The 27,223-nt window shown below is 44.6% G+C and overlaps 2 protein-coding genes across 10 annotated transcripts in view; one reads left to right on the top strand and one right to left on the bottom strand.

Annotated features, from left to right (window-relative positions):
- Positions 1 to 3,555: 3,555 nt before the first annotated feature.
- Positions 3,556 to 27,223, bottom strand: part of Rpl9 (ribosomal protein L9) — a 111,155-nt gene continuing 87,487 nt past the window's right edge. For 2 of the 3 annotated variants that reach the window (XM_077415870.1, XM_077415871.1), the window contains exons 2-4: positions 4,351 to 4,491; positions 3,774 to 4,101; positions 3,556 to 3,685 (exon numbers count right to left, since the gene is read on the bottom strand). In XM_077415870.1, the coding sequence (XP_077271996.1) occupies positions 3,579 to 3,685; positions 3,774 to 4,101; positions 4,351 to 4,488 (573 nt within the window). In that variant the 5' untranslated portion in view covers positions 4,489 to 4,491 and the 3' untranslated portion in view covers positions 3,556 to 3,578. Of the gene's footprint in view, positions 3,686 to 3,773; positions 4,102 to 4,350; positions 4,492 to 5,307; positions 5,433 to 27,223 lie in introns of those variants that run through there. The other variant, XM_077415869.1, reaches the window with a different exon arrangement.
- LOC143902714 (carboxyl-terminal PDZ ligand of neuronal nitric oxide synthase protein) lies at positions 7,123 to 26,722 on the top strand. Of its 7 annotated transcripts, none has more exons than XM_077415853.1 (12): positions 7,123 to 7,346; positions 11,314 to 11,461; positions 14,339 to 14,410; positions 14,532 to 14,621; positions 15,336 to 15,397; positions 15,703 to 15,811; positions 21,887 to 22,082; positions 22,277 to 22,401; positions 22,846 to 23,031; positions 23,388 to 23,570; positions 24,952 to 25,224; positions 25,485 to 26,722. In XM_077415853.1, the coding sequence occupies exons 2-12, from the start codon at positions 11,354 to 11,356 to the stop codon at positions 25,962 to 25,964; spliced, it is 1,884 nt and encodes a 627-aa protein (XP_077271979.1). In that variant the 5' UTR covers positions 7,123 to 7,346; positions 11,314 to 11,353; the 3' UTR covers positions 25,965 to 26,722. The 7 variants fall into 7 exon arrangements, with proteins under 7 accessions (XP_077271979.1, XP_077271978.1, XP_077271983.1 ...); XM_077415852.1 differs by lacking the exon at positions 7,123 to 7,346 and adding an exon at positions 7,409 to 8,595; XM_077415857.1 differs by lacking the exons at positions 7,123 to 7,346; positions 11,314 to 11,461; positions 14,339 to 14,410; ... (1 more) ...; positions 15,336 to 15,397; positions 15,703 to 15,811 and adding exons at positions 18,689 to 19,128; positions 21,157 to 21,601.

Here is a 27,223-nt window from a genome sequence, read left to right as displayed (position 1 = left end):
CTTCCTTCCCTTACACAAAGTCTAATTCCTCTCTCCTTAAATGCGTAATTTTTCGTAACATTTTGAGTATTTTTTAAATAAATAATGACCTGGGTCTTTCTTAGAGAAGGCCCTTTACAGATCTGCAAAGCCACGCGTCCGTATTTCACAAGGGAAAGTACACGGAGCATCGAAAAAGGGTTAATTTGTAGCAATTAAAATTATATATGTATATATTGGGTTGGCCAATAAGTCTGTGCGGTTATTTATAAGTAACATTTGTAAGTAAAAAACCGCACGGACTTATTGGCCAACCTATTATATACATTTATGTAACAAAAGTAGATTTGCATTATTTTCAAATGTTTGATGCTGTACTCATGATTTTGTAACAAACCGTGCGCAAGTGAGGAATATTCCTAGCGAGAAAATATTGCAAATACTAGTAAATTGATCGTGCAGTATCGCTATACTGCTTACTTTTTTATTTTGATAAACACACAAGGTCGGGAATGACGTTTTGCTCTCCTTTTTGTCGGTACAGGGTGTGACAGTTTATGTGTTTTTATGACTACGTTTAATAATATTTGCGTGCAATTTCTCGTGCACATTGCCTTTTCGAAAGTGTATAGCATCTAAAGCTAATTGTAAGTATAATACTATTTAATCCTGATTGAATATGTATTACGTAATTCGCACATGCGTGTTGCACATGCTCAGGTTGCGCGCGGGATTTCGGTTTTCGGTAGCGGCGGCAGCGGCTGCAACACTTCGCTCGCCACGACCGCCGACCATTCACACGTAACGCTCGCTACTCTAATTATATCGGAATAAAGTCCTGTGCTCAAGTTGTGTGTTCCTTGATTACTCGTCCCTGTGGAGATCCTTTCTAGCTGCCCTCAATCCTGACACCAAGCCCACTAACCTCTATTCTCAAAAGGGCTTTCCTTACGATATAAAGTCCAAAGTTTCTTTGCGTACGGGACCGCTGAGAGCCGGCCCCGATAAAAACGGGTTTTCGTTTGGCTCTTATTCCTTCGCTCGCTTCTTTTTTTTTTATTCCAAGAAGATTGGGTAATAAAAATATTTAAAATTAATAAAAGAAGTGTGTGTATGCTAAAAAAATTTATTTGCGATTATCGAAAAGTTTATGATTAATTTTAGAACGGAGATTCGAGCACACGCGTGCGCGTATATGTATATCGTACGAATAAATCGTCAAAAACAATTAATCAAGATTAATTATATTGATTTGATTATATTGATATCCAAGAAAGATAAAAAAAAAAAATGTGTAACCAAAACCTGGCTTATCGGATCTCTTTTGGATCATCGGGCCCCTACCGTAATACGTTTCTTCTTCCGTCTCGTCTATTTTTCACGGAGAAACGAACAAAGTTGAAAGATCGAATCGTACTTATTGCTATAGCCGCAGGTAATCTTATCTATACACGTAATAGTCCAAAGGTAAAGATTGAATCAATGTGCAACGTGCGATAACAATTAATTACTCGTAATATATTTAATTTCTCGATGTTTAATGCAGAAGAACGACGCATTAATCATGATAATCGATTCATTGAATTAGCTGGAATCTCATTACCGCGATTTTGTAATCTAACATTAGCGCGTGCCGCTCGAAAGTGCACCGTCCGATTTCAGAAAGTCAAACGCATCTTATACATATATACGACTTAATAATATAATAAATATATTCTGTCTCATATATATATATATATATATATATATATATATATATAACTTATATAATCGTCACTCATTAATATTATATAATATATTCATGGCCATTATGCATATATATATTCATTTTTACGATATTCATTCGCAGTTCATAGATAATTTATCTCCGTCAATCTCTATAGTTCTTCCTTTTCTAATAAATTGAAGATAATGCGAATTGAATATTCAATTTCAAATTGAACGAAGCGATGAGCAAATTCTGATATCGTATTGCAGCTTAATTAATTCTTGACGTATTCTGCTCCCGCTTCGTTTGGATCCAATCTTTTCTGATATTATTATTTTCAACTGTGGTATATCATGTATGTACATCTCACAGTTAGCCTGGTAATCCTGGTATGTTTTGCTCTTGCATTGCCATTATCTGCACGCCTCGTTTCTTTCGACGCCTTCGGCGCTTCGGCATACTTGCTTCGCCGTCTCGCCGTTCCCAGGACAAGTTACTCCTTTTTATACGCGCTATGGTAAAACGCGATCCTAAACGGTTTTTTTCTTAGCACTAATCTTTTACGTAGCTTTATAGAAATGCAAAATTCTTGTCTAGAATTTAAGTACGCGTCAAAATCTAGGTCATGGTGGTCGAATTTATATGTATGGTGGTCGTCACGTATAACAAAAAATATTAATTTTTTTTCGTTTTCGATATAACGTCGACCACCATGATCTAGATTTTGATGCGTACTTTAATTCTAGACAAGAATTTTGCATTTCTATAAAGCCACGTAAAAGATTAGTGCTAAGAAAAAAACCGGTTAGGATCACCTTAACCGTCGACTCTTCGTTTTATCTTAGCTTATCTTTTTACTGTTTTATTCATTTATTTTATTAATTCATTCTAGGATATATGTGTGCGTGCTACATATTGCGCTGAAATTTGTAGTTATATTTGTCAGAAAAATGAGACTGGGGAGGATTATGCAACTCTGACTTGCAACAGTGACTTTTACTTCTGTTGAAATACGCATTGGTTTTTTTCCCTTCTCTATCCAAATCGCTTTTCGTGACGAATCAAGACATATCTGCAATCAGTCTGCGTGTGAATTACGATTCATTATTGTGACAACGTCGCATCTAATTTGCAATTATAGGATCGTAGCTCGTAGAAATGCGCATCAATTTCTTCGCAAGCAACGTATACCGCGCGATTCTACGTTTGAGCAATACAATATACGTAAAATAAAATTTTTTTTAAAGCTTCTAAAACGCACGGCACAATTACAAACGTAAAATAAATTTCTTAAATTGTTGCGAATAGATAACTATCGTTTTTTTTTCGTTCGCGCGCTTCTTGTCAACGTTAATATCGTTAATTCCGTTTCCGCATATAAAATGAAATAATGCATTGATATTGCTAAAATAAATTCAAACGATTATTATTATCACAATAAGATGCGCGACTATTGACTTAACCTCGCATCTTTATCAACCGTGCTTACACGTCCTTGATGTCGCTGCAACGAACCCTCCGGGCAGTTCAATTAATAATTTATCTACCTACATAAAAGCGTATAGCAGTCATACTCTCGTTGAAGAATCGATAATTAATAAAAAAAACTAAATCTCTGAACAATTTTCTTTGGATTCGTACATTTTACTAAAACACCAAAACATTCGAGAAAATTCATTTCCTTGAGACCATTTTCAAGAAAAATAATAATAATAATGGTAAACATAATAAGACATACATATACACTAAGTCACGGTTATTTTTTATGTGCATAGCCTAAAGGTATCGAAGTAACGTTGATAGAGACGATTGAAAACTGTACATTTTTATTTCAATATTGGGTCAATAAAAATATGTGCATTAATAAATTCTAAGTCATAAATTGAAGAATTTATTCATCATCTTGTACAACTGTTGTTTTTTCGGACACGTAAAGTCCGTCCAAAAACTTTCTAATATCCTTATTCTTTACCGTCGTTGACTGTTGAATGAGAGCAGCTAAAATATGGAATACAAATGTTTAACGTTGCCAAGTTTATTCGTTTGTTCGAAAACTACCGGTACCTATACGCATAAAGTATTTTACCCGAACGAGATACGTCCTCCAAGGAATTTCCTTCTATGATCAACTCGTCCTTCTGTTTGCCGGAATTTGCGACAGTCACACCTGGTGCCATTTTGACACGGCGTATGAATTTCTCGCCCAAAAAGTTACGGATTTCTATAACCGTATTATTCTCCGTGGTCACGCAATTGATAGGAAAGTGGGCGTATACAGCTCGCATTTTATATTGGTAGCCCTTCGTTACGCCTTTAAGCATATTCTCGATATGCGAGCACACGGTACGAACGGCAGCTAATTCCTTTTTCTTACCGTACCATTTTTCTACCTTCAGTAACCTCGGGCTGATCATCTGAAATACAGAATGAAGAATATTCACTTATTAAGACACAAATACAAACGTTGCAACATTTTGATACAACGTGCAAATATTTCAGACGTGGATTTATCATTTATGGGAAATGAAGGGGAATCCAAATTCTCTCTCATCACGATGGGATACACGTACTCCAGTTCGTTCGTTTAAAATTAGACGATTACTGGAAAACAATTTTTTCAAGAAACACGTCATATCTTTTGTAATAATAATATTTCTACTTACACGAATGTCAAGCGCAAGGTGCTTGAAGGATCGCGTCAACGTACCTCTCGGTCCTTTCACCGTTACCAGACGGGACTTGACGCGAACAGTCAATCCCTCTGGGATTTTAACCGTTTGATTAGTAACGATTTGCTTCATTCTGCAAAATAAATACGTTCATATATTTACATTTTTTGTAATATACGACCTATGCCTAGACTGCCATAAAATTATAGTACCCGGGTAGCAGAATAACGTCTAAACGTGTCTACGTGACGTCTAGAGACGTCATTAAGACGTCATTTGACGTCACTCTGCTACCAGGGCACTGTAATTATAGAATACGCAACGGAGTATCGACAGTAGCGATTATCTAGCTGCTAGATGTAGGTGCGTCTTTAATTACAAAAGTTTTGAAAACTACGCGTGCCACACGCGCTTATATTTACTACCCTTTTATCAATAAATATAGCGCTATTAAAAATAAGAACTCTTATTCTCACCGCACAAAATAACTTGCAATAAGAATATATCGCTGGCAATTTTATCGTTCGTCATAACGCACAGGGGTGGAACACTTTCTTTACGATTCTCAATAGTTTACTAGCTTATAGGTTAGATCAGGTTAGTAGCGCTTAACACCCCACGTTCGCACGAATCGACAGATCAGATAAGTAGATGACGAGAAGTTGTGTGATTTTTCGCAAATTTGCGTATTAATTTTTCATATGTACCTTCGCTCGTATGACTTTATTTAAATAAAAATACATGTAAATCTCAAAGCGACTCGACAATCATAGACGCGCGTGCACCTCGTTGTTGTTAGACGGCTAATAAATAAAAAAGATAATAATATTTTGCGGCGAAAGAGTGAAATACGACAATGCGAAAACACACACGGTCGAATTATTATATTCGACGCATCGACGGATTGCTGCGGATTCTACAAAATATTTTTCATCGTAAAAACTTGGTTACCTCGCGGTCCACCATACGCCGGAAAAGATCGAATCGAGGCACGCGCGCCGGTCGCGCGGAGAGGGGAAATCTACCAACCAACCAACGCCAACGCTCGTACGCTTCGTATAACCTGTGGTGTAACGAAGAGATAGAACGGCACGCACGGGTACCCTACCGTTGCACTTCAGTTATTCTCTTACTGCGCTAGATAGCGCTGTAGTCGTTCAGAAGAAATTTCCGACGATGGCGATTGGACAATTAATTTTTATATCTGAATTTTATTTCAGTTTTGCTCTTATGAAATCCACATATTTATTATTTAACAAAAGTACGACGTAACATCATGTTGGAATAATTCGCGAAAAAGTTCAATAATTCAAATAATGTTCTCTGAATCTTCGTATTGCGCGAGCTTTTCAATCTGAAGAAAACAATTGTGAAAATGTAGGCTTGTTAGACTTCTTCGGAATCGGAATGAAATAATATTGGACTACTCGCCAAAGTAGAGTATAAGATCGTTCATTTTGTCGTTAATTTGCAAGGCGTAGTGATTAAGGTAGTCGTCTTGTCGGGGCATGTATTAGATAAAGTTTTCGATTTCGGATTTTATATCAAATTATAAATTATATCATCAGATTTGCAGTCGATTTTTTCTGTGGCTCCTTACCGACTATTTACTCTAGAAAATCGATCTCGAAAATCACAACGTTTGCATTACTTCATACAGACGGCCAGAAAAAGAAGGCTCTATATCACGGTTTCAATCACATATTTTCGCATTTTTCGATCAGACGAAGTGAGAAAAAACATTGCCTTTTGCACATTAGATTTCGAAGAATCCGACGCAACCATAAAATATATAGTTTAACGGAGATTTCGCTGCTAATTTTTTAGTTTATTTTAGTGAAAATGCGGTAATCGAGCAGACATTTTTTGATCGAGGTGAGATTGGGAAGACTTGGCAACGCCACTGGCTAATCACAGTAATCACTGTAGTTGCGGGTTATGGGGCTCGTCTTTCTTAGCCGACGTGGATAGTGATCGACACCCCTGTCATGCGTTTTGAAACCCTTTCTCGGTACGTGTCAAAATTCAATCGAAAAGTATTTTTCTCACTTATTGTAACTGTAACCTTTCTCGACGACTCGCATGATCAGCCGATCAAAACGGAGTCAAATGAAAAAAATCACATAATTTGGAAAAGGTAACATACTTTGTCGCACGTATGAAATTTTACACCATTATTTATAAAATTATTTTTCCCTCAGCAAAAATTGCCCGAAATATATTTCTGAACGTAAAAACAAGGGAAAATATATCTCAAAACATAAGAAAAAGAAGGTAATACTTTAGTACATTAATTTTGTCTCACCGCGACTTATATCATTCCTCTCAATTTCATATATCGCTTATATATATAAACAGCACGAAAAAAAAGAAAAAAAAATTACGCGAGGTCCAAGGGTGCCGCTCATCGCCGCGTCCGAGCACGGTACTGTCGACGCGGACGGTCACGTGGTCTGCTCCGTCCGCTGTCGAACGGTCGAAACTGTCGATTGTCGAGAAAGTGGAGCGAAGAGAAGAATCCCTCCGTTCTCTTGGTTTCCGCTCATCGGTCGTGGGTCGCGACCTCGGGCACGGCCGCGCTCGGCGACGACCGACGCGACCGCGCGCCCGCGCGGGCCACACAAGCCGGCTATACGGGCTATATACAGGAATACAGGCTCGCGGCGGTGTCGGCGCGGTCAGTGCGACGCCGGGTGTCACTCGCGGTGGGGAATGAACGTGGGGATGCCGCGATTGCCGCGTCGCGTACCACCGCGTTCGTACTTCGTAGGGCCCTGCGCGCTGCGCGCGCTAACGTTCGCGCATGGTGCGTCCGCGTCGTCGCGTCGTCGCGTCGCCGCGACTGACTTCCCCCCCGGGTCGAACGTGTACGCGAGAGCGCGCGCGCGCGCGCCCCTCGCGCTCTTTGCAGAGTGCAGAGTGCAGACTTGCAGTTTGCAGTACGCGGTTTCCCGTCCCGTGACTACGCTGCGCTGCGCGGCACAAGCGGGGTACACACATTTTTTTCTCTTTTTCTCTCCTCTCTCTCTCTCTCTCTCTCTCTCTCTCTCTCTCTCTCTCTCGAGGGCCCGTGCCCGACGGCGCGAGGCGCGACGCGAGAGCGTAATTACACTAGCGATTGGCGATTGCGTCTACGTCTGCGTTTACGCTCTTGACCAATCAGAAAGTAGCCGCTGGCGATTGCGATTCGCGATTTCCGTTCTGCGTGGTCAAAAGACGTAGACGCAAACGTAAACGCAATACGGGCATTTAAAGGAGCGGTAGCGCGCGCGTTGTTGCGCTCTATCGACTTCTCGGCAGTTCTCGGGGATCGGATCGAGCGGGGATAGCGCCCGTTGGAGGTTGGAGGTGCCGCCGCCGCCACCGCCGCCACCGCCGCCGAGAACTCCGAGAAGCCGAGAGAGAGAACACGTCGTGCCTATGCCAGTATAAATATTGTTCCGTCGCTCGCGCCTCGCGCGAGAGCCGCAGCTTCTCCGCTCCCTTCTTTCTCGCGGCTCTCGCGAGCGTCCTCTCTCTCGCTCCGGATCTTCTCCCTTCTTCTCTTTCCTCTCTTTTTTTTCCTCTCATCCCATCCTTCCCTTCTCGAATTCCTCATTGTCTCGTCGCTGGTCGCTGGCCGCGCGCGGCTCGTCGAGAGCGCCTCGTCGCAACGCTCGATCCAGCTTTACTCCACGAGCCGCCGAATTCGAGTGTGCGATAATACTGACAATCTCGCGGAGAGAGCGATCACCGCCGCTAGTTCGCGTTCAGTGACTCTTTTTCTCGCGATATAAAATGACTACCGGAGGACACGGCGTCCGGTGAGCCGCGGTGACCGTGCCCCGTGCCGCTGTCATCTGTTTCCAAGAAAAGAGAGAGGGGGAGAAAGAGGGAGAAAGAGCGAGAGGACTGGCCTCTACCTGCCGAGGCGAGCGAGCGAACGAGCGACCGGGACCGGGACTCTCTGTGCGTGCGCGTGTCCGTGCGTAACGTGGTATGGCTCGTCGTCGGTGGTTCCTCGCCGCCTTTATTACAGCGGAACCCGAATGCGTGCGCGAACGCGAACGTACCCCTCTCGCCTGACCGGCCTACTCGCCAGTCTCGCCACAGTCGCCACCGTAAGGCTGCGTTCACGCGTGAAATCGATTTTCGCGCGGGGACGTCATCCGGCCGTGCCGCGCCGCGCCGAGCAGACGCACTAAGTACCGCGGTTAATGAACGGAACCAACGCCGGCCGATCGTCCGATCAGCTTTTAGGTAAGAGACCGCCCGGGAAAACTTTCGACCGTGCGTTTCTCTCTCCCCATCCCTCTTTTCTCTTTCTCTCGCTCTCTTTTTTTTTTTTCCTCCCTTCTTTTGCCTCATTGCCTTCTCGTCGAACGAGTCGTCGCTGCAGATATGGGGCACCTCGAGGGAACTCGTCCTCGAATTCGAATGGAGAACGAAGTCTTTTCGGTTCGTCGAACCCGCGCGCCGCGCACCTTGCGGAGGAAAGCACGTGGTGCCCGCAGCGCGGACGCCTCTTCTCTCGATCTTGGACGCGGACAAGATTTTATTTACGAACGTAAAACGCGACAGCGCCAGCGCTTCGTTCGTCGTTCGACGCGCGTCCGGCGTGAAATAATCGTGAAATTTATATTGATTCCCCGCGCGTTTTTTGTAGCGAAAACCTGCACCGAGACTTGATTCACGTGCGCTATAAATAATCTCTCCATGATTTTGCGCGAACGCTGAATCGCTCGAAAATCGCGACGCTTCCACGATCGCGCGAAAAAAAAGCCGGTTTTCCATCCCCCGTCAATATTATTACGCGCGAAGACGCGATCGGAGCTTTTTTCGCCCGACGGAAGCGTCGCACATCGCGCGGCTCTTTTTTCAATCGTTTAGCGCTGGTCTACCAACCTTGCGTCAGAGTAGGGTATTTAAGCTCTAATAGCCGTAAGAAATTGATCAACCACAGTCGCGCGAGTATTTTCCTCATATTCCACTGCGATTGGTCAATTTCTTACGGCTTAGAGCCTAAACGTTCTTTAAAGCAAGGTTGTAGACCACCTCTTACGTAGCGATTTTGCTTTCTGCCGAAGGCATCGAGAGCGAGAGACAACGCTTACGCGACTCGCGACTCGTATCTAATAGCGTTTTTCACTGGCAGAACTGGTGCGCACTCAGTGCACATTAAAGCCGTTGTGTGTACACTGATTTAGTCTCTAATATTTAAAGTAAAATGCAAATATTTCGACTGATAAAATACTCAGTACATATTTTACCAAATAGTGCAATAAAGAATATTGAGGATTTCATGATTTAACCCGATTATATTAAACATGCACTTTACGTTGGTTTGTGTACGACGGCTTTAATTTGCACTGAGCGCGCACCGGCTCTGCCAGTGAAAAACGCTATAAAATCTCGAGGATCGCAACGCCGCGCGTTCTCACGGAAAATGCTCGCGCATTGCGAACGGGCGATCCTTCCGACAGCTTCCTCGTTATGCGCCGCACGTGCACCGCGCGCCGCGTATATCTCCGCGGGCATTTACGCGCGTCGCGTCTGCAAGCGCAAGCGCGCGTACGGATTTTCTCTTTGTTCGCCGCTTTGAGCGCCGCGCACCGGTATGAACGCCGCTTAGCTCAGGTGCGCGCGTGCACAAAGGGGCATCTCCCTCGACGATGCATCTGTGCGTCTCGCGGCTGGCATCTCGGTATCGCGAACCGCGAGTGCTCCCCGAGTTTCCGAAACGCGCGGCCTGCGATCGCGCGACTCTCTCGCGTGCTTGAAAAGAATTTCTCTTTCAAAAAAGGAAAAAAAGGAAGGGTTTTTGCCAAGGACACCCGTACTTTAAAAGTATCGAGGACGTCCTACTTCAATGGCGAGAAATAATTTAAAAGGGTATTCGTCGATATATGTCTTGGTACGCGTTACACCGAACGGTATCTTTTCTTCTCCAGTGATTTTTATGGATTGTTCACGACCTTAAAAATCTTATTTCTCGTTCGTTTGCTCTCAAAATCTATACTTTTGTCAGTTTTGCGTAAACGAACGCGTATCACGCTCGATACGCATCCCTCTACATCCCGTACAGGCACAACTCTTAATTATCTACGTAGAACTTTTTTCTTTTTTTTTTAATGGAAATGTAGAGAAAGGTATGTTTCATAAGAATTCACAAAATTTCACGATTCCATGTCGCGCTCCAACACCACTGTATCAAATCGCGTAAATTGGATCGTTATCCGTGAATTACACGCGGCGCCCACGGTAAACATACCCGCGGTGTTCCGTGAATGAAGCAGCAGCTATGCGCTTACCGATAGGAAATCAGCGCTTACGAGTTATCGTGTACCTTTTAAGCGCATCGAAAAATGACTATATATATGCTGCGCAGTCACGAACGCGCGGTTTAAATAACACGCGCGTGTATCGTGCTCATTGCGCCGCGCGGCTTACTTATTTTCCTCGCCGACTTGGAATCGTTCCCGATAAATTGACGGTTTCTTATAAAAAGTATGATTCCTGATATATATTTTTGGATTTTCAGAAAACGCCATTCCAGACGTATCCTAATTGTTGATTTAACTGCGTTCGATTTTTGAAACAAGAAAGGGAGAGTAATTCGTTACTTCTGAATGCAGGACTGGAAGAAAGGACAGATTTAAACTTGAATTGATTATTATTATTATTATTTTTTTTTTTTATTGATTCTGGTAGCACAACCGCTTCTATATATAGATTAAAAGCGATGATTCGGGCATTCTCGCCGCGAGAAATCATGCAAATGTCATCGACGCTTTACGGCGTTCCGCATTTACGTTCACTAGTCAGTTTCTCCACACGTTTTTATTTAGCTTCGAGGCACGAATTTTTCCTTGAAATTCGACAACTTGTACCTCTTATTTGTTAGAGACGAGCGTTAGGTGGGACATTTATCCATACGCATATATGGGAATGCTAATGGAGCGTTTATTGTAATTGCAGCCAGGCTGGACGAGCGTAGTCGAATGCAGCTGGGCTCAGCATGCCCTCTAAGAAGCAGTACAACCTCGTACATAATGACGAGTACGACACGCGAATACCGCTGCACAGCGAGGAGGCGTTCCATCGCGGAATCGTGTTCCACGCCAAGGTAATCTGGGGTGATTTCTTATCCGCTTCGGTTCGCATACGCGCACCTCCGGCCTCTCCTCGCGTTCGTTTTTCTCTCGATTCTCGAGCGAGTTCGTCCCGGAACGCTTGCCGACCTGAAGCCCACACCTCGCGGCCTCGCCCAGCCTCTCCCGTCTTTCCCAGTTTCTAATATATTTCCGATCGCGCGCGCGTCCGCGGGTTTACGCTGAAAATACGATTTCTCGCCAAAGACATAAAAAAAAATGTTTAAGAAACATTCAGCTGGGAAGTGGCCGTTAAACGTTTTACCGCTAGGCTGCGATCTCTCGCTCGAATTTATGGAAAATTTCGAAGCACAGCCGTGCCCGAGCTCGAGAGAGAGAGAGAGAGAGAGAGAGAGAGAGAGAGAGAGAGAGAGAGAGAGAGAGAGGAGAGAGATATTGATCTTCCCACTGACGTAATATCGCCGAATTGCTCCGATAACGTTTAAACGTGATGCCGATTTCTAATCGCAAAAGTTTTCCCCTCGTGCGCTTTGCGCCGGAGCGAGTGCACGCGCTTTCAGAAAATAGCGGTCGATAGCGTTTCACGTCAGAGGAAAATGTATGTCGACTATAAAACCACGCTTCGTTCCTCTGACCGCCCGGCCGTGCGATGGGAACGAAGACATCTGCTTTGACACGGTTGCGCCTAAGAAAGAATTTTCGCGCCTTCTCAGCCCCGTTTCCGCGAGCTGTCGCAGTATATATTATCGGCGCGGTAATATATTATTAATGACCCGGGCAAAGGGATGAAAATTTGTTTACGCGGGGGACACCCTCGCGGGATAACGCCGCGAGATAAAACGCGCCTTGCGAGTTTGAAGAACTTGGAAAAGACGGGGACGCGCATCAGTTGGTACCTTATTTTCTTAGCGCGTTTCTGGCATTATTTCTCACAATGGGCAATAAAGAGCTCGCAGCGATCCTCTTGCAACGGGACTGAATCGCAAGACGCAAACTGCAGTCTCCGATGGTGGCGAACGAGTTAACGTAACGCGCGCGCCGAAAACAATACCCATCGGTTCCCGCGGTACGTGTCTCGTTGAATGAAATCGATTCTAGGAAAACACTCGGCGATCGCGCACCGGAATAATAATATACATATTTTTACGTGGTCGTCGATGGTGCAACAATTGCGACGACAGCCGGCGATACCGGGCGGCTTATTTCTGGACGACGACGCCGTTCGCCCGCTTTCGCGCGTTCTCCGTGACGTCATCGTATCGCGCACACGTGTTTATTTCGGTGGCACTTCTCCTGAGAAAGGTTAAAGCTTTTGTGTGCTCGCGCGCTCGTAAATCCCGCGCGCAGGGAATTTCCGACCTCTGATTTACGCCGCGTGCTCTCGACGTCGTTGACGTTCGCGCTTATAGGTAGGTAGGTAACCCGAACCGCGGACAGTACTCTCCGCGAAGGAGCGTTTCTCAAATCTTCTCGGTTCGTAGAACTTTAAACGACGCTTCGTTTATTTGGCGGTCGAGAAGGCAATCCCGAAAATGAAATTTTGAGGGGGAGCGTCCTGCGAATCGAGTCTTCACGCGAATTCATTGCAATGATCATCTAGTAGGATTTTGACACACCCTTTCTTTCCCAAGCGGTGTTCCTTTAATGGCACAAAGAAAACAATAATCTTGTTATTTAAATTCTAAAAAAAAAAAAAGAAAAATTTTGCCTAATCCATAGATAATTGCATTAATTATATCCATAGATAATTGTAATTAAGTGAATCTTGAAGTAAGAAGTAAATTAAAGGACTGGCAGATTATAATCGCGTTTGTGTGTTTGTGTTCTGCGTTTAGTGCTAAAAATTAACTTGATCTCGAATGTAATGTATCTCGTACGAGAATATTGTGCATAGAATATGCTATTCGAGAATCAGATTTTAGCGCTTAGGCTATAAATACAAATCGATCCGCGGAAAGAGAAAGAGAGAAACTTTGCTATTAATATTGCATCTATACGTACGAAGTAACGTACGTATTGCTTACGGAATTGTAACGGCGGGAAACGCGGTCCGATAATGAAATTTATTTCAATCCATTTGTATCGAGAGCGACACGCGAGATATGTCGATTCGAGCGGAGGTTTTTCCCCATGAATCAACGATGAGAAACACGCGAATTAAGGAGACGCGAAATTTTTCAGCTCAATTAGTTCTCGGTTGTCGCGCGAGACGCCGCCGCCGCCGCCGCCGCCGCGGTTATCGATCGCAAATTTACAAAGAAACCGTCCTCTTCCTGTCGCAATCGTGTGCGTGGGAGAACACCACGTGTGCGTCGAATCACCCGAACACGTGGCCGGAGAGAGAGAGAGAGAGAGAGAGAGAGAGAGAGACCATCGCTTTCAATGGGGGAATTCTAAATACAGATCGTCGCGAACCGTAGTGCTCCACCCGCGGTATGATTATGGCAGCGTAACCACATGGTATAGTACGTTTGCAAATTACAAGCGGGGCGATCTGCGTTTGAGATCTCGTTGTAAAGTTTGTGACATTTGTCCCAGCGAGACGATTAACGGAAAATCATGTCTCACGAGCTGATATAATTTCTCTTGTTGTTAGATCGCTATCGTTTCCTTTAATTCGGCGTCGAAGAATGTGTTTTGAGTGATTGCAACACACGCGAGGTCACTCTTCAGACACTTGAGAAAATTAATCTTGACTTTTTGAGAAGAAACATGGATCGATGATCGATGCTGCATCGAACTCTCCGCGAACCCCTGTCGAGAGAAAAAAAATAAATACCGTTTTCTCAAGGAGAAAGAAAGTCGTATTTTTTTTATATACCTTACCCTTCGCCCAGCGAATCGTCAGGCACGCGTTATCTCAACGAGCCGCTACATTTCTTCCGTTTCAGTTCATCGGCTCTATGGAGGTTCCGCGACCGACTAGCCGAGTGGAGATCGTGGCGGCGATGCGAAGAATCCGCGTGAGTACACCGCGTAATAGCTAATTAACCCAGTTAGAGAGGCAGCGCGGTACAGCTCCTGTCTGTCTTCGTATTATAACCGCGGATCGCTTCATTTAATCCGAACTCGTTTGATTCGCAGTACGAGTTTAAAGCCAAAGGGATCAAGAAAAAGAAAGTGACGCTGGAAGTCTCGGTGGACGGGCTGAAAGTGACCCTACGGAAAAAGAAGGTAATCCTTGTTGAACGAGCTATACGCCGCTGTACGTTTTGCTCGTAGCCGCACATATACGATTGAACGCGTTTATCTCGCTATTAATCTCAAATCATCTAATTAACCCCTATCTAAGCCGGATAAGCTAATTCTCGTGCATTCACAATTAAGCGAATAAAGCGCATCTGCTAGACTCCGCCGGTATATCACGCAATTTGAAGAAGAAACGGAGCCGAGGGGAATGCATTGGAACACGGACAAGTGGCACAGATTCGAACGATTTAAATATTCTGTTAAAGTTCCGAAAGGTTCGATATCCCCGGTGTTTGCCGAAACTCACGTTTCTCTGTTGTTCTTTCAATTGATTTCTGTTTTTCGCGACGTTACGACGATAAATATATCTTCTGCGCGCGATTTCGTGCACGCGGAAAAATTCTTCCTGACGACACCGAATGTAAAAGATCTCATCTCCATGACGTAAAGAAGACAAAAGACCAACGTCATTGGCGAATATTGGGGGAAGAGGGGAAAATCGCGTACGCTCGATGACGCGCATTTCGTAACAGTTGCAATTTATAACGAGAAATGATTTTGGACAAGCGCCACGTTGTATTCGCCCTGATATACACATAGGCGCTATATATTCTCGATGCCATACACGCGCGGTAACAGCCAATATTAGCTGACAATATTCTCCGAGTAATCGACTCGCCGTTCGTGATTTTTTTGCAGAAGAAACAGCAGCAATGGATGGATGAGAATAAAATATATCTGATGCACCATCCGATATACAGGTGAGAAGATTCTCGTTGCGCGTTCGCTCTCTCGCTCGTCATAACTCTTTCTTTACCGAGTCGATTTACGTTTATTAGATATTTTTTGCAATTTATTTTACGTAACATCGAAATCTCAGTAAATGAATACGGTCGAAAATGTCGCGCAAAAACAACGATGTTACCGTTGTAATAACACGTGTGTTCAATCGCGATGTGTTGCGTGAAAAATCTCGGGAAACGATGCGCGATATTGAGCCGTGCCACAAAATTATTTTTGAATAAAGCAAAAACCGAATTGTAACCGTTTTCTTTGATTTTTTCAGGATATTCTACGTCTCGCACGACAGCCACGATTTAAAAATATTTAGTTACATTGCCCGTGACGGGAGCAGCAATACTTTCAAGTGTAACGTCTTCAAATCTAGCAAAAAGGTGAGTCGCAATTTTATTCGTGCAATTAGTAACCGCATCTTCAATCTACATATCTTCGAGCTTCCTGTATCGGACACGATCTCGTACGTTAAAAGAGAATCACGCGGACGTGTAATCGACGCGACGTCACGCGCAATTTTTTTAGGATTTAATCTTCCGTACTTCGCTACTTACAAATAAAAAAAAAAAAGGAAAGGATGATAAACGCGCAATCGTGAAACTCGGTCGCGAGTCCCAGTGAGACGATCCTCATCCATTTTTCTTCTATTTTCGCGGACTCATTGCGCTATGCAACGGCCGGCGTAAGATTCATTACACGTCGCGCACGTGCGTAGATCGTATATGCATATATACGTGCGCGCCGCGACAATTCAACGCAGCCCGCCCGTCGCTCGTCGCTCGTCGCCCGGCGCTTCGTCAACGTTACGTTATTGTAAACCTATAAATAAACGCGGGTGGCGCTCCTCGGCGGCACCCCGCCGTTCCCCCGCGTTTCGCCGATCGTTTTCCCGTCCGCGGAGACGACGGCGACGACGGCGACGACGCGGTTCGCGCTGCGCATCCCTGTACGAAGTGAGAGTGTATTTTCGCCTTTTCGCGTGGGCGGAGGGATGGCCCGCGGTGAAACCGCGACGGGGAGGTAGCGCGGTAACGGGACCACGGGACCGAGGGCGAGGGAGGGACGTCGGTTGTCGTTTTGTCGCGTATTCGCAGTGGCGGCACGGTGCCGTTTGGCACCGAGTTATTAAAATAGTCCGGTATAGGCCGGCGCGATCTTCCGCGACACATCGGCGGCGGGCTGGTGACCATCGGCATCCGGCGCGGTTCCTTAAATCCGGAAACTTGCCGAACGCTCTCCGGAGGATAGGGAGGGGGAGAGTTCACCCGCGACGGAACCTTTAGGGGGTCCGGTATTCTTCATCGCGCAATTCTTCCGCGGGCGAGTACAAAAAGTTCGCTCGAGGGAGAAAGATCTCCGGACCGCGCGGATTTCCGCCGGCGGAGGAGAACGGAGAGATTGTTTTTCACGTACCCGTTGCACATACGCACATACAGCACATGCGCGCGCGCGCGCGCATCCTGAGCGTTCTCACACGAGAATCCCGATAGATATCGGCGAACGTAGACATTTTCGTTTTTCGTCCCTCTCCTTTGTTGATTATTTGGGGATTCCGGTCGCTTTGAAAATCTGGGTGAATCCAGAAATAACCGGCGACCATAGGAGACGATATATCTAGGATGCCGCAGAAATATCCGCGTCGGCCGAAGTTTTGAACACACTTGCGATATACGCGGGCAAAAGTTTCGAAAAGACGGCGATTACTCTACCTAATGGACTTCCGCTTTTTTTTCGCCTTATCTTTTTCCGCGAGACAAGAACTCGGGCTCGAGCGTTTTACTTTTGGAGCTATTTCCTCTTTTGGCCCATTCCCTCTTGGAATCCATCGTTCGCGCTGATGGCGCGCGGCTCCACTTTGAACTTCGCGCGCCGCGCCGCGCCGTGAACTTGAGCAGTTCGCTCGAGAATGTAAGTAACGTAACAGTTTTACATACTACGCCTATAGACTTCAAGGATTTCCAGAGGAGTTTGTTCCACTCACTTGGTCGATACGTAGGGGCGTGCACTTCGGCGGGGCTACGTAAGATAATTGCGAATTGTCACGGGAGAAACGCTTGCCGTGGAGAACGCGACGATATATAATTTATCGGCCAGGAGACATATAGGAGTTCTCGAGAACGGCCGACCGTTAAATGACACGCCGCGGCCGCGCCGGGGTGGGCTGTAAAATAGCGTGTACGTCGTGCGAATTTCGTCGTCGCTTTCCGCGGTCCGTCGTGCGCCCCGTACCCTGCGACTCGCGATTTACTTTTGGACGCAGACACAGAAGTACAAAGCGTCTCGCGAGCCACTCGCGCTTCTTCGGTCGAGACAATCTCCATCAATCTCGCTAGACGGTAGAGAGGACCGGACAGATGTAATTAAGAGAATAGATGAAACATATAAATGGGCAAGTTATTAATACGCGGTTTTTGACGAGAAAGGGATCAGGAAATAGATCATTTAGCTAAAGCCAGAGAATATTATCTGACGAGAAGCCGTCGCTTAATATTTTATGTTACGGAAGAAGACGAAATATAAAAATTGTACGACTGGATTAAAATAGACGCGAAATAATAGCAGGCATGCAGAGATATTTCTAAAATCGATATCTTCTGCAAAAAAATTGTAAAACTGAATTTTAAAAATAGTCATGGCCACGAAATGAAATATAGAAATGGAATAGTAGAACGCACGCACGCGTGCTCGAGCAACTTCTACAATGCAGTTAATCCGAGAATAATCGCTTGTCTATATCTCAATTCTACACGGGATAGCGAGGAGCAGAATCGCCCACGGCCGCGGTTCGTATATCAGAAATGACCGATTTAAATCTAGTAAGTTCTCGCGGCTATTTACTCTCCGCTATATTCACTCCATTTGCTATATACTCCAGTTAAGAGAACAGCGGAGCTCCGGTAAATCAACGGGGTAGCTTCCGCTCCGCTACTTCATCGCTATACGCCTTCGAGGAAGAGGAAGATAAAGAAGGAGCGCACGATGTGCACGAGTGTCTCGTAATAAGATAAAAAAAAATGGATCGATTATTTAGGATGAGCCGTAAACGAGGGTCTTGCGCTTGGCTCGCGAGGACGGACGGGAGGAGGTGAGAGAAGGAGGAGTGGGAGGGACGGAGGAGGTGCCATTGAGCGGGCCGAAAGCGAGAATATTAATGCGCTTATAAATAAACCGGAGGAAAAATCCAGCGAGAGAAGCGCGCGGTATAGGAGCCCCGCGGACGAGAGCGGGCGAGCGCGTTGCTCGCGCGCCTCTGCGCGCCGGCGCCGGCCAAGAAACCGCGGTAGGAAGCCGCACGGTTAACTTCGGCTCTCGCGTTCCCGTTCGCGACGACTCGTACACAAAATTCGCGGATTACCGGTCTTCCCTCTTTTTTTCCCTCCCCCATTTCCCTTTTCTTTCCCTCGCGTCCTTCCTCGATCCCGTGGGCTCCCCCTCCTCGCCGATATCCGACGCGCGAAATGAATCTGGCGCAACGATGCACCCCGAGGTCTCCCGCTGACCCGCGATTCCCCGGTGGAACGGTGGAAGCGGTGCGCGATGGACGCTGCGCGAGCGGCGAGATTAAACACCGCGTCGCGTTTGGTGATTGAACGATCGGGCGCGGAATTGAGAGATGCGCGGAGTGGCGCGCGAGTGGAAATAGAGAGGATTGTTTGATTACGAGACGCGCGATCGCGCGTAACGTGACAGCGGCACGGTAAGAGATTCGCGCGCGCGTACGCAGCGTAACAAAGACGCGCTCTCCGTCTCTCGGGAGAAGCGTGCGCCAGTGATTTTGACGATCGAATCAGTGAGATATACGCGTTGAGATACGCGATAACTTGCACGACGTACGAATTGACGAGTTTATTTTCATACCTTTCCCAGTTGAGAGAGAAGCTGCAACCTCGATGCGGGCGCGTGTGTGCGGAACGTTACTTACAGGAAAATAATTTCATAACGCACGTTTATATACTTGACGCATTACTGGCCGGCGACGTATCGGCTCGTCTTTCGTTGCCCGAATATTATTGACCGGTGACTGGTTCGCTCGTGTTTAGAGAGGCATCCGGTTTAAGTCATCGTGCGAGGTTGATAGAGAAGTTGTTAGAGCTTAAAATTGGATTTAAAGTTTTCATTATAGGATATTGTAGGATACTCGCGATTGTGTTTATCCCTCACTTTTTGCCCCGTGGTTATTTATTTCTCTTCTGACCTTTTGTACATCATAAACAAAATTGTGTTTCCCATTGAATGACTTATGTGAAAAGTAGCGGGCTATTAGTTTCTGCATAAAACGCCCGGTCAATATAATGCGCTGGCATTCTCGTAATGAATCTCTCAGTTCGCGTATCATATGCCACTGGTCCGCTTATTCCGTGATTTTCTGCGGCGTCGTTTATACAGAATGATAAAAAGAATCGAGGGTGAAATGTGTATACAGAGGTTTACATTTGGGAACTACATCATTTTTAAACTTCAACATTATTCTTTTTTATCTTTATATGGAGAAGCGGTATATTATAAATGCATTTGGATAATATGTAATTTATATATCTAGATAATATAAATGAAAAATGCGGTGGTGAACCGCACCGAACTTCGCTTTTCGCCTACAAATTTTCTCTCTTTTTGAAAATTTGAGTGGAATCTTTTATGCCGAAGTCGAGAGAATGCGCGACAATACGCGACTCTTCGCGGGGAGAGGCGACGTGAGTCCGCGACAGTTTCCAAATTACGCACAATTTAGCGGGGAATTTGCCAGATTGAATTCTACGGCTATTTATAATTGAGAACTATCCGCGCGAACAGTTATTATGCAGGCTAACGGCGGATTCTTTGAACGCCGCGGTGTATCGCGGATTTGCATTCGCGGATGTAAAATGAATAAAATAGATACGTGGAGAGAGAAAGACACGTGGATGAGGCGCGGGTTTTTTGCTCGCGAGAGCAGACACGCGGAAATCTCGCGCCAGGGCGATCGAGTTCCGCGATTTTTGCGTCAGCGGTTACGATTGTCTACCGGGAATTGTCAATGTCGGGGTGCAACGCTATTTACTACTGCAGCGGTCGGTGCCAGGGATAATGCACTTTAGACATCCGCAAATGTTTACTTAATATAATTCGCGTCGAATATTCGCGCGGTTTCGCATACATTGACGTTCTCGCGCGCCTAATGGACCCGCCGTGTTATTTTATATACGAAAAGATTATATTTTCACAATTATATCCACGTAGAACGCCCCGGTAAGAAAACATTCGAAAGAATGCAACATCCCGGACGCACAGATCGTTCTCCGAGTCGCGAAAGTTCTCTGAAAAATCATTGGTTTATGTGGAGCGTGACCTGCTAGTGTAATGAAACGTTAAGAATAAATATCCGATTTATATACAGACGAGTAGTCTCGTGGAAAAAGTCTGAAGACATAAATAATCTCGGAGTAATAATCTAAGAGAATTAATTTCTTTCGCGAGAGCGGACACGATAAAGCTTTATTCTTCATTTAATTTCGAACAAAACTTTAGATAATGGAATGCGTTAATTACTAGGGAACACTACGTGAATTGGAGTATTAAAATGTCACGATAAAGAATGGGGTACCTCTAGATTTCTATATCAGACTTGAAGACAAAGAAGACAAAGCAGATCCTTGACGTTTAATTGCTCGTACGGATTAGCTCGCTTGGATCACCTGGTATATAAAGTTTTATATACACATGTTTACGTTCTTTGTGACCTCGACAGGCTGAAATAAGTTCAAAGGAACTCTCAGAGTAAACGATTCGCCTTTGTGCCGCGAGATGACGAATTATCTAAATAAAAAAGAAAGAAAAATGTTGCTCTCGCGAGAGATATCACGCGGATGACAGCATCCGCGGCTGGAAACGCGTAGAAATTCGAAGAGGACGCGATAGACGATAAAGCCATGCTCAGGAATTCCTCGAGAAGCACGGCGACGGCTTCGTCCGAGCCGTCAACGCCGACAAATCCTGGCCCCAGCAGCCCTCTGGGCTTCGAAACGCCTAGGCCACGCAAGAAGCTCTCCTTCAAGGAACCGGAGACCTTCAACGGCTTGAAAACCCGCAAGCCGTCGACGCGGCCGAGAATGATACACGCGCAGAATAGCGTCGACCTCAGCTTCGACGAAAATCCTTTCGAGGAGGAAAACGAGGATCTCGATGAGCTCGAGGTAAAAATCTATTCAATCGCGACTCGTTCTTCATCGAATATAAGAAAAGGTGAATATCAAATAGCTTTCCAAACGATTGAATAGTGTTATCGAGAAATGGCCGACGTATAGGAAGCTCGCTGATATGTCTTCGTAATATTATTGCTCTGAAATCTTGTGGTTTTTTTTTTATAATAGATATATTTGTGTTATATAATAATAATAATGTTGTTTCTGCGTACTCGCAAAATAGCACGCGAGATAATTGGAACTCGCGAGGAAATAAAATAAATCTGATTTAATTAGAGTCAAGCGATGAGGGTAGTCCGAACTGTGGGGCAAGCTTTCGAGGTGTGCCATAAGTTAAGCATAAACAACACTACGGAGGATCGAGGGGAGAAAGACGGGGAGAATCGTGGTGAAAATTACGGCGATGTTTACGAGGACCAAGACGAAATTCCTAACGAGCAATCTCAGCCTTCTCCGCCGCCGGTGCATAAAGGTGAATGTCAAATGATGCTGCTTGTTGTTTCGTAACTGATCCTTTATCTATTTTGGCCCTTTCGAATTTATTTTAATTCCACGTCAGAAATAATTTTAACGAACTCAGCTATAAAAGATTTCCCCTTTGATCTTTTTACTTTCATCTCCGGCTCCGTTCTGTTTATAACGCCGGTCGCTTCTCCTGCATTTCAGACATATCATTGTTGGGGGATACCGAAGATTCTGTTCCCGAGCGAACGTCCGTTACCTGTCTGCTTCGATCGCACGATGGACCGGCGACGACAACCTCTACCTCACCAATCGGACAGTCGCCGTCGGTGAGACAATTACGAACGTATAAATAGAACTAAATCGGCGTGTGCTATTTTAAAATTAAATCGTCATTAACCGAACCTGTGTACTACGCAAGTGAAAGATACTTTGTGAAATGCTTTGGCAGCTACGATGAAGTCAAAGCCTTAAAATAAAATAGCTCGTTATCTTGCTCTTGCTTTACGGTATTGTTTACCGCTCTTCTCAAGCGCTGCCGAGAGGTACGAAACTCGTAAATTCTAAGACGTATCTTTTCGCTCATTTCGTAACAATGTGTCTTATTGTATTCTTACGGATTTCGAGACGATTCACCTCGCACTTTGAAGTAGCTTTTACGCGCGTACGTAGCTCGAGCGCTTTTCCTTTTATCGGTATCTGTCGGTTATTTGCAATAATGTATGTAATTTACCAGATTTCGATTTATTTATTTCCTTTTTTCCTTCTCACAGGGCACGGTAACCTCCGAATGCGGAGGTTTATTGGTGGGAGGCGAATTAACAGCCCTGAAGCACGAAATACAGCTCCTGCGAGAACGTTTGGAGCAACAGAGTCAACAAACCAGAGCAGCCGTTGCCCATGCGCGACTTCTTCAAGATCAGCTGGCGGCGGAAACGGCAGCGCGCGTCGAAGCTCAGGTATAAATAAGTGAATCAATTACCAGAACACATAAATATTTCGCCAACACTTGCCTACGCGCGATTTATCGCCGTACAATCGAACCTAATTTATCGAAGATTTATCTTCGTTTGTGTCGAGGCAAACCTAATTCAGCAGAAACAAAACGATTTATACGTTTGATAATTATTATTTTTTTCTATCTTTCTGTGTTCGTGTTCTTCGTAAGATATCATCCGCGTACATCCATCATAAAAATGCGAAAGTGCTTGAAACGTTCACGATTATAACAATCATTAACGAAATTTCGCTAAACAGAAAAGTTCTAACGGTATTGGGATTCTGCTTTACGAAAGCGATTGTTTTTTCGTTTCAGGCGAGGACGCACCAACTTCTAGTGCAGAATAAGGAATTGCTGGAACATATAAGTGCGCTGGTGGGCCACCTGAGGGAACAGGAGCGTGTTTCCGGTGGTCACGTCACCTCGCAATCGCAAATCCCGACGCCCGCGTCCATGCAACAGAACGCGGCGGTTACCGACCTGTCGGGCCTCGGCCAGGTAACGCTCTACCGAATTCCATGACACGAGTGCTCCGGTGGAGTTTGGCATCGAAGCACCGACTGACCGAAACGGCGTTGCATCTCAATTAACGTTTAACAGAATGCATTTTGTACTTTCTTTTTTTCTCTCTTCTTCTCTCTTTTAATACCGTTAACGCCTTTTGTATCGATTTCTCCTTATTTTTTTTAACTTTGTAATAAAACGTTTTGTATACATTTTTGGTTTTGCACCCCGCTCCACCCCCCCCCTTACATTTTATACCGGCGAATGTGTGCATACCTCGGAATGTTCCTTTTTATAACGCCCTGATGACTTAGCGGTGCACGCACTATGTTTTAGGCGTTTTCGTTTGGTGCCGATAAGACGTCGACGGCGAAAACAGCCGTAGCCTCGACTATTTGCATTTTTTGCGCGAGCATTTGCGCCTCGACCCTCACGGCGCAAAAATTGCGAAGCAACAATCAGAAAGATCGCTGAACGAAATCTGTACTAACACCGGTAAAAATAATCGGGGGGCGAAAGAGTTTTTGTACGTTGCGAGTGAGATTTGACGCAGTGCGTTGCATTATATACCTTGTCTCTTGATCACTTACACGTGCATTTGCATCGAGGTACATGATTGCGATGAAAATGAATTTTATGTTAAGATACGACTAATCTAATAACAAATTAAGCACCAGTGTGACGGTGTTGTCTAACAGGTCTTCACACGGGATTTCGGAGTGCGTGCTGCCAACGAGTGCTAGGTAATATTACCACTCATTACTAAAATCTATCGGTGTAAATGATCATAGTCAGACGTCGTAAGATGGCTCAGATCCAAAATATTCAATAAAATACCCCAGAATAGAAAGAGGTAAGAGAACAAAGATACACAGAGTCAAGAGTTTTAGATGTACAAATCTTTCGGATAATTCACATCTAGTACGAACCAATTCAATGATTCATATTTCAAATTTAAATTTGCGTATATTTAAATATCCAGATTTAAAAATCAAGATTATGTAATATACATATAGAGTGATCTTTGATTATATCTTTAATGCTTTATGGATCGAATCTAGAGCTTAAAACATTTTGAAACGTCTATGTATGTTTATGAATCAGAACGTCTGTGTTTTACAGCGGGAAAGCACTTTGACTTTTTTTTTTAAATTTATTACAATTCAGAAAATATCAAGTCTAAACGATCTACATTGATATGACATATCTTTCTTGTTCTGGATTCTCGATTAAGGAATATAATCAAGAATATCCCCTGTTAGAACAAGTACATACGATTATATAATAGCTATAAAAGACGAAGGACAATTTTGTATCTCTTGAATATCACGGGCGTCAAAGATCATGTTCCCCAAAAATTGCGTATTCTGGGTAGTGCCAACGGACCGGGGGCCAGAGTTCGCCATGGGAACTGGATCCACCGTCCTTTCCGTACTGCACGTATCCACCGGAATCGCTGTATTCCGGTGGTCTCGGCGCCATGGGAATTCAGAGTAATAACACCGCCGATCAGTTGCAGTTCCAAACGCAGCTGTTGGAAAGGCTGCACAACCTAAGCCCGTTCCAGCCCCAGAGATCGCCCTATAACACACCGTCGCCCTATGCGATGGGCCCAAGTCTACTTCTACCTCCGTGCAGCGGGCCGACAGTGAGTAATTCTTCGTCACAAGACTCGATTTACACGTAGGCGTTTTAATTTTGTCGCAAAAGTATATCCCAAACGAGACCAGAAACCGGGATAGTTTTTTTTATAATAAATAATTAGTATAAATATGACTATCTTTATTTTAAGTAGCTTAAATTTTCAACGCTATTTGAAGAAGGGAAAAAGCTAACACTTGACGCCACGAATTAAAATCCTGCCTCATTAATTTTCGAAAGGTGTCTCCTCCTCTGCAATTTTTTCAGAATTCAGCCCAGCTGTCCCCAAATTCCGCGTCCCTGCGTGTCTCTCAACCGAACAGTTTCTCCTCGTCGCCGGTCATGGCTCACAAGCTCGAGAACTACGGGACAGATAATTCGGACCAGGCTTTCATAAAGCCCTTGCCGTGCACCAACGACAGAAACGTGGCTCATCCGTCGACCGACGTTAAGGCCAAGCAAGAACGGCCGCAGGACCTTTCCGAGATACCACCGATAATTCTGGACCCTCCACCGCAAGGCAGACGCGCGGACAATACGGTCAAGAAAGTGAACACGAAGCAAAGTTCGCTGGCTCACGGGGCGCAGGATAACAAGAGTAATTTGCTGAGTACGAAAGGTCTGGCGACCATCCTGCGATCCTCAGGTCCGCCGCCCTCCCGCACGACGAGCGCTCGACTACCCTCGCGCAACGACCTGATGAGCGAGATGCAGCGAACGACCTGGGCCCGCCACACGACCAAATGACAGAACACTGTCGAGTAAAATAATGCGAATCTGCGTAACCTTCTAAACGAAGCCGACAATTTCGTTAGAATTCGAAGAGAACACACGTCCAACTATATATAGTATTAGTCATCATGATGGAAGTTTACGCGTGACTTGAGAATCTTTGATTTAAACGGATGACAGGGTTTGCATTTTCTCCTCGACCGCTCAAACTCGAATCCCAAACGTTATATTTAGAAATTTTTAAGGCGTATAACATATGATTTTTCGATACGTAAAACTGTATTGTAGGAAAAACCGAACGAATTGTCAAGTGAAAATTTGTTGCCAATAAGAAATAAGAATTTTGAGAATATCTTTTACAAAGATTTACTAGAGCTCTAGTATCGGAGTCTCTCAGTGCAGAGTCAATAAATCATCGTAGTGCAGTGATGTTCCTATGACGAACGTGAGAATCGCGATTACGACAGATCGTACATTCGTTTGCATCTTACGAGTAACGTCCGAGTGGAGTGTTTGTAAAAATTGGAACGGTAGTCGCGTTCGGGCGAATTAGTGGATGTATACCTCACGCACGTCTCGCGTGTCCGAAGAGATGGATTGTAATACGTAATTCATGTACATTTATTCGTATCGCGACATTTACAGTGTACTCCCATGTGTAAAAAGGTCGCCATTTAGCGGACGAACTTGTGCCAAAAGTACCAATCGTCTTAAGAGAGTTTATTTTCAGTATATTTTTAAGTAATGTAAAAATAAAGATAAGCGTGATCACAGAATTGCAGCAATTACTTCTTATCCCCGTCCTTGTATGCGCATCGCAGTATCGCACATTTCGCCATTACTCGAGTAGAGTAATTAAATTAATTCGACGTGTCCTATATAGAAAAGTTTGAAACATAAATATTCTATTAAGGGAACTTTTAATTTTATTAATTGTTTCTTTGTTCTTCGTGTTAGCCTTGCCCTTGGCTTAACACCGAATAATTACATTCGTGATATGATCTAATATTTCTCGAGGAAAATAACAAATTTGCGTGCGAGCGGGTAAAACGTTCGCTAAGGCGATAAAAAGTGGAATGCGTGTTAGGGTGGCTTTTAGCATGCATACGTTAATGGCATGACAACATTCGTTATTGCGAATATAGGGTTGTTCAAGTTCCAGCAGACAGTACGTCGGGAGATCTTCACAAGTGACGGATCAGATTATCTCCAAAAAAATATTAAATTGCGAGTGTCGGACCTTTTCTCTTTTAATTATCTTGTCGCGCATTATA

This window comes from Temnothorax americanus, unplaced genomic scaffold (assembly GCF_048541705.1).
Source record: "Temnothorax americanus isolate GAGA-0224 unplaced genomic scaffold, ASM4854170v1 Scaffold4, whole genome shotgun sequence".
NCBI classification, from domain to species: Eukaryota; Metazoa; Arthropoda; class Insecta; order Hymenoptera; family Formicidae; genus Temnothorax; species Temnothorax americanus.
The sequence above is the reverse complement of the archived record's forward strand: the minus strand, read 5'-3'. Positions and strand labels throughout refer to the sequence as shown.

Coding starts and splice junctions, on each gene's coding strand:
- LOC143902714 (XM_077415853.1), top strand. CDS start 11,354: ATGCCCTCTAAGAAGCAGTACAACCTCGTACATAATGACGAGTACGAC. Junction 14,411..14,531: donor CGGCGATGCGAAGAATCCGC/GTGAGTACACCG, acceptor TTTGATTCGCAG/TACGAGTTTAAAGCCAAAGG. Junction 15,398..15,702: donor ATGCACCATCCGATATACAG/GTGAGAAGATTC, acceptor TGATTTTTTCAG/GATATTCTACGTCTCGCACG.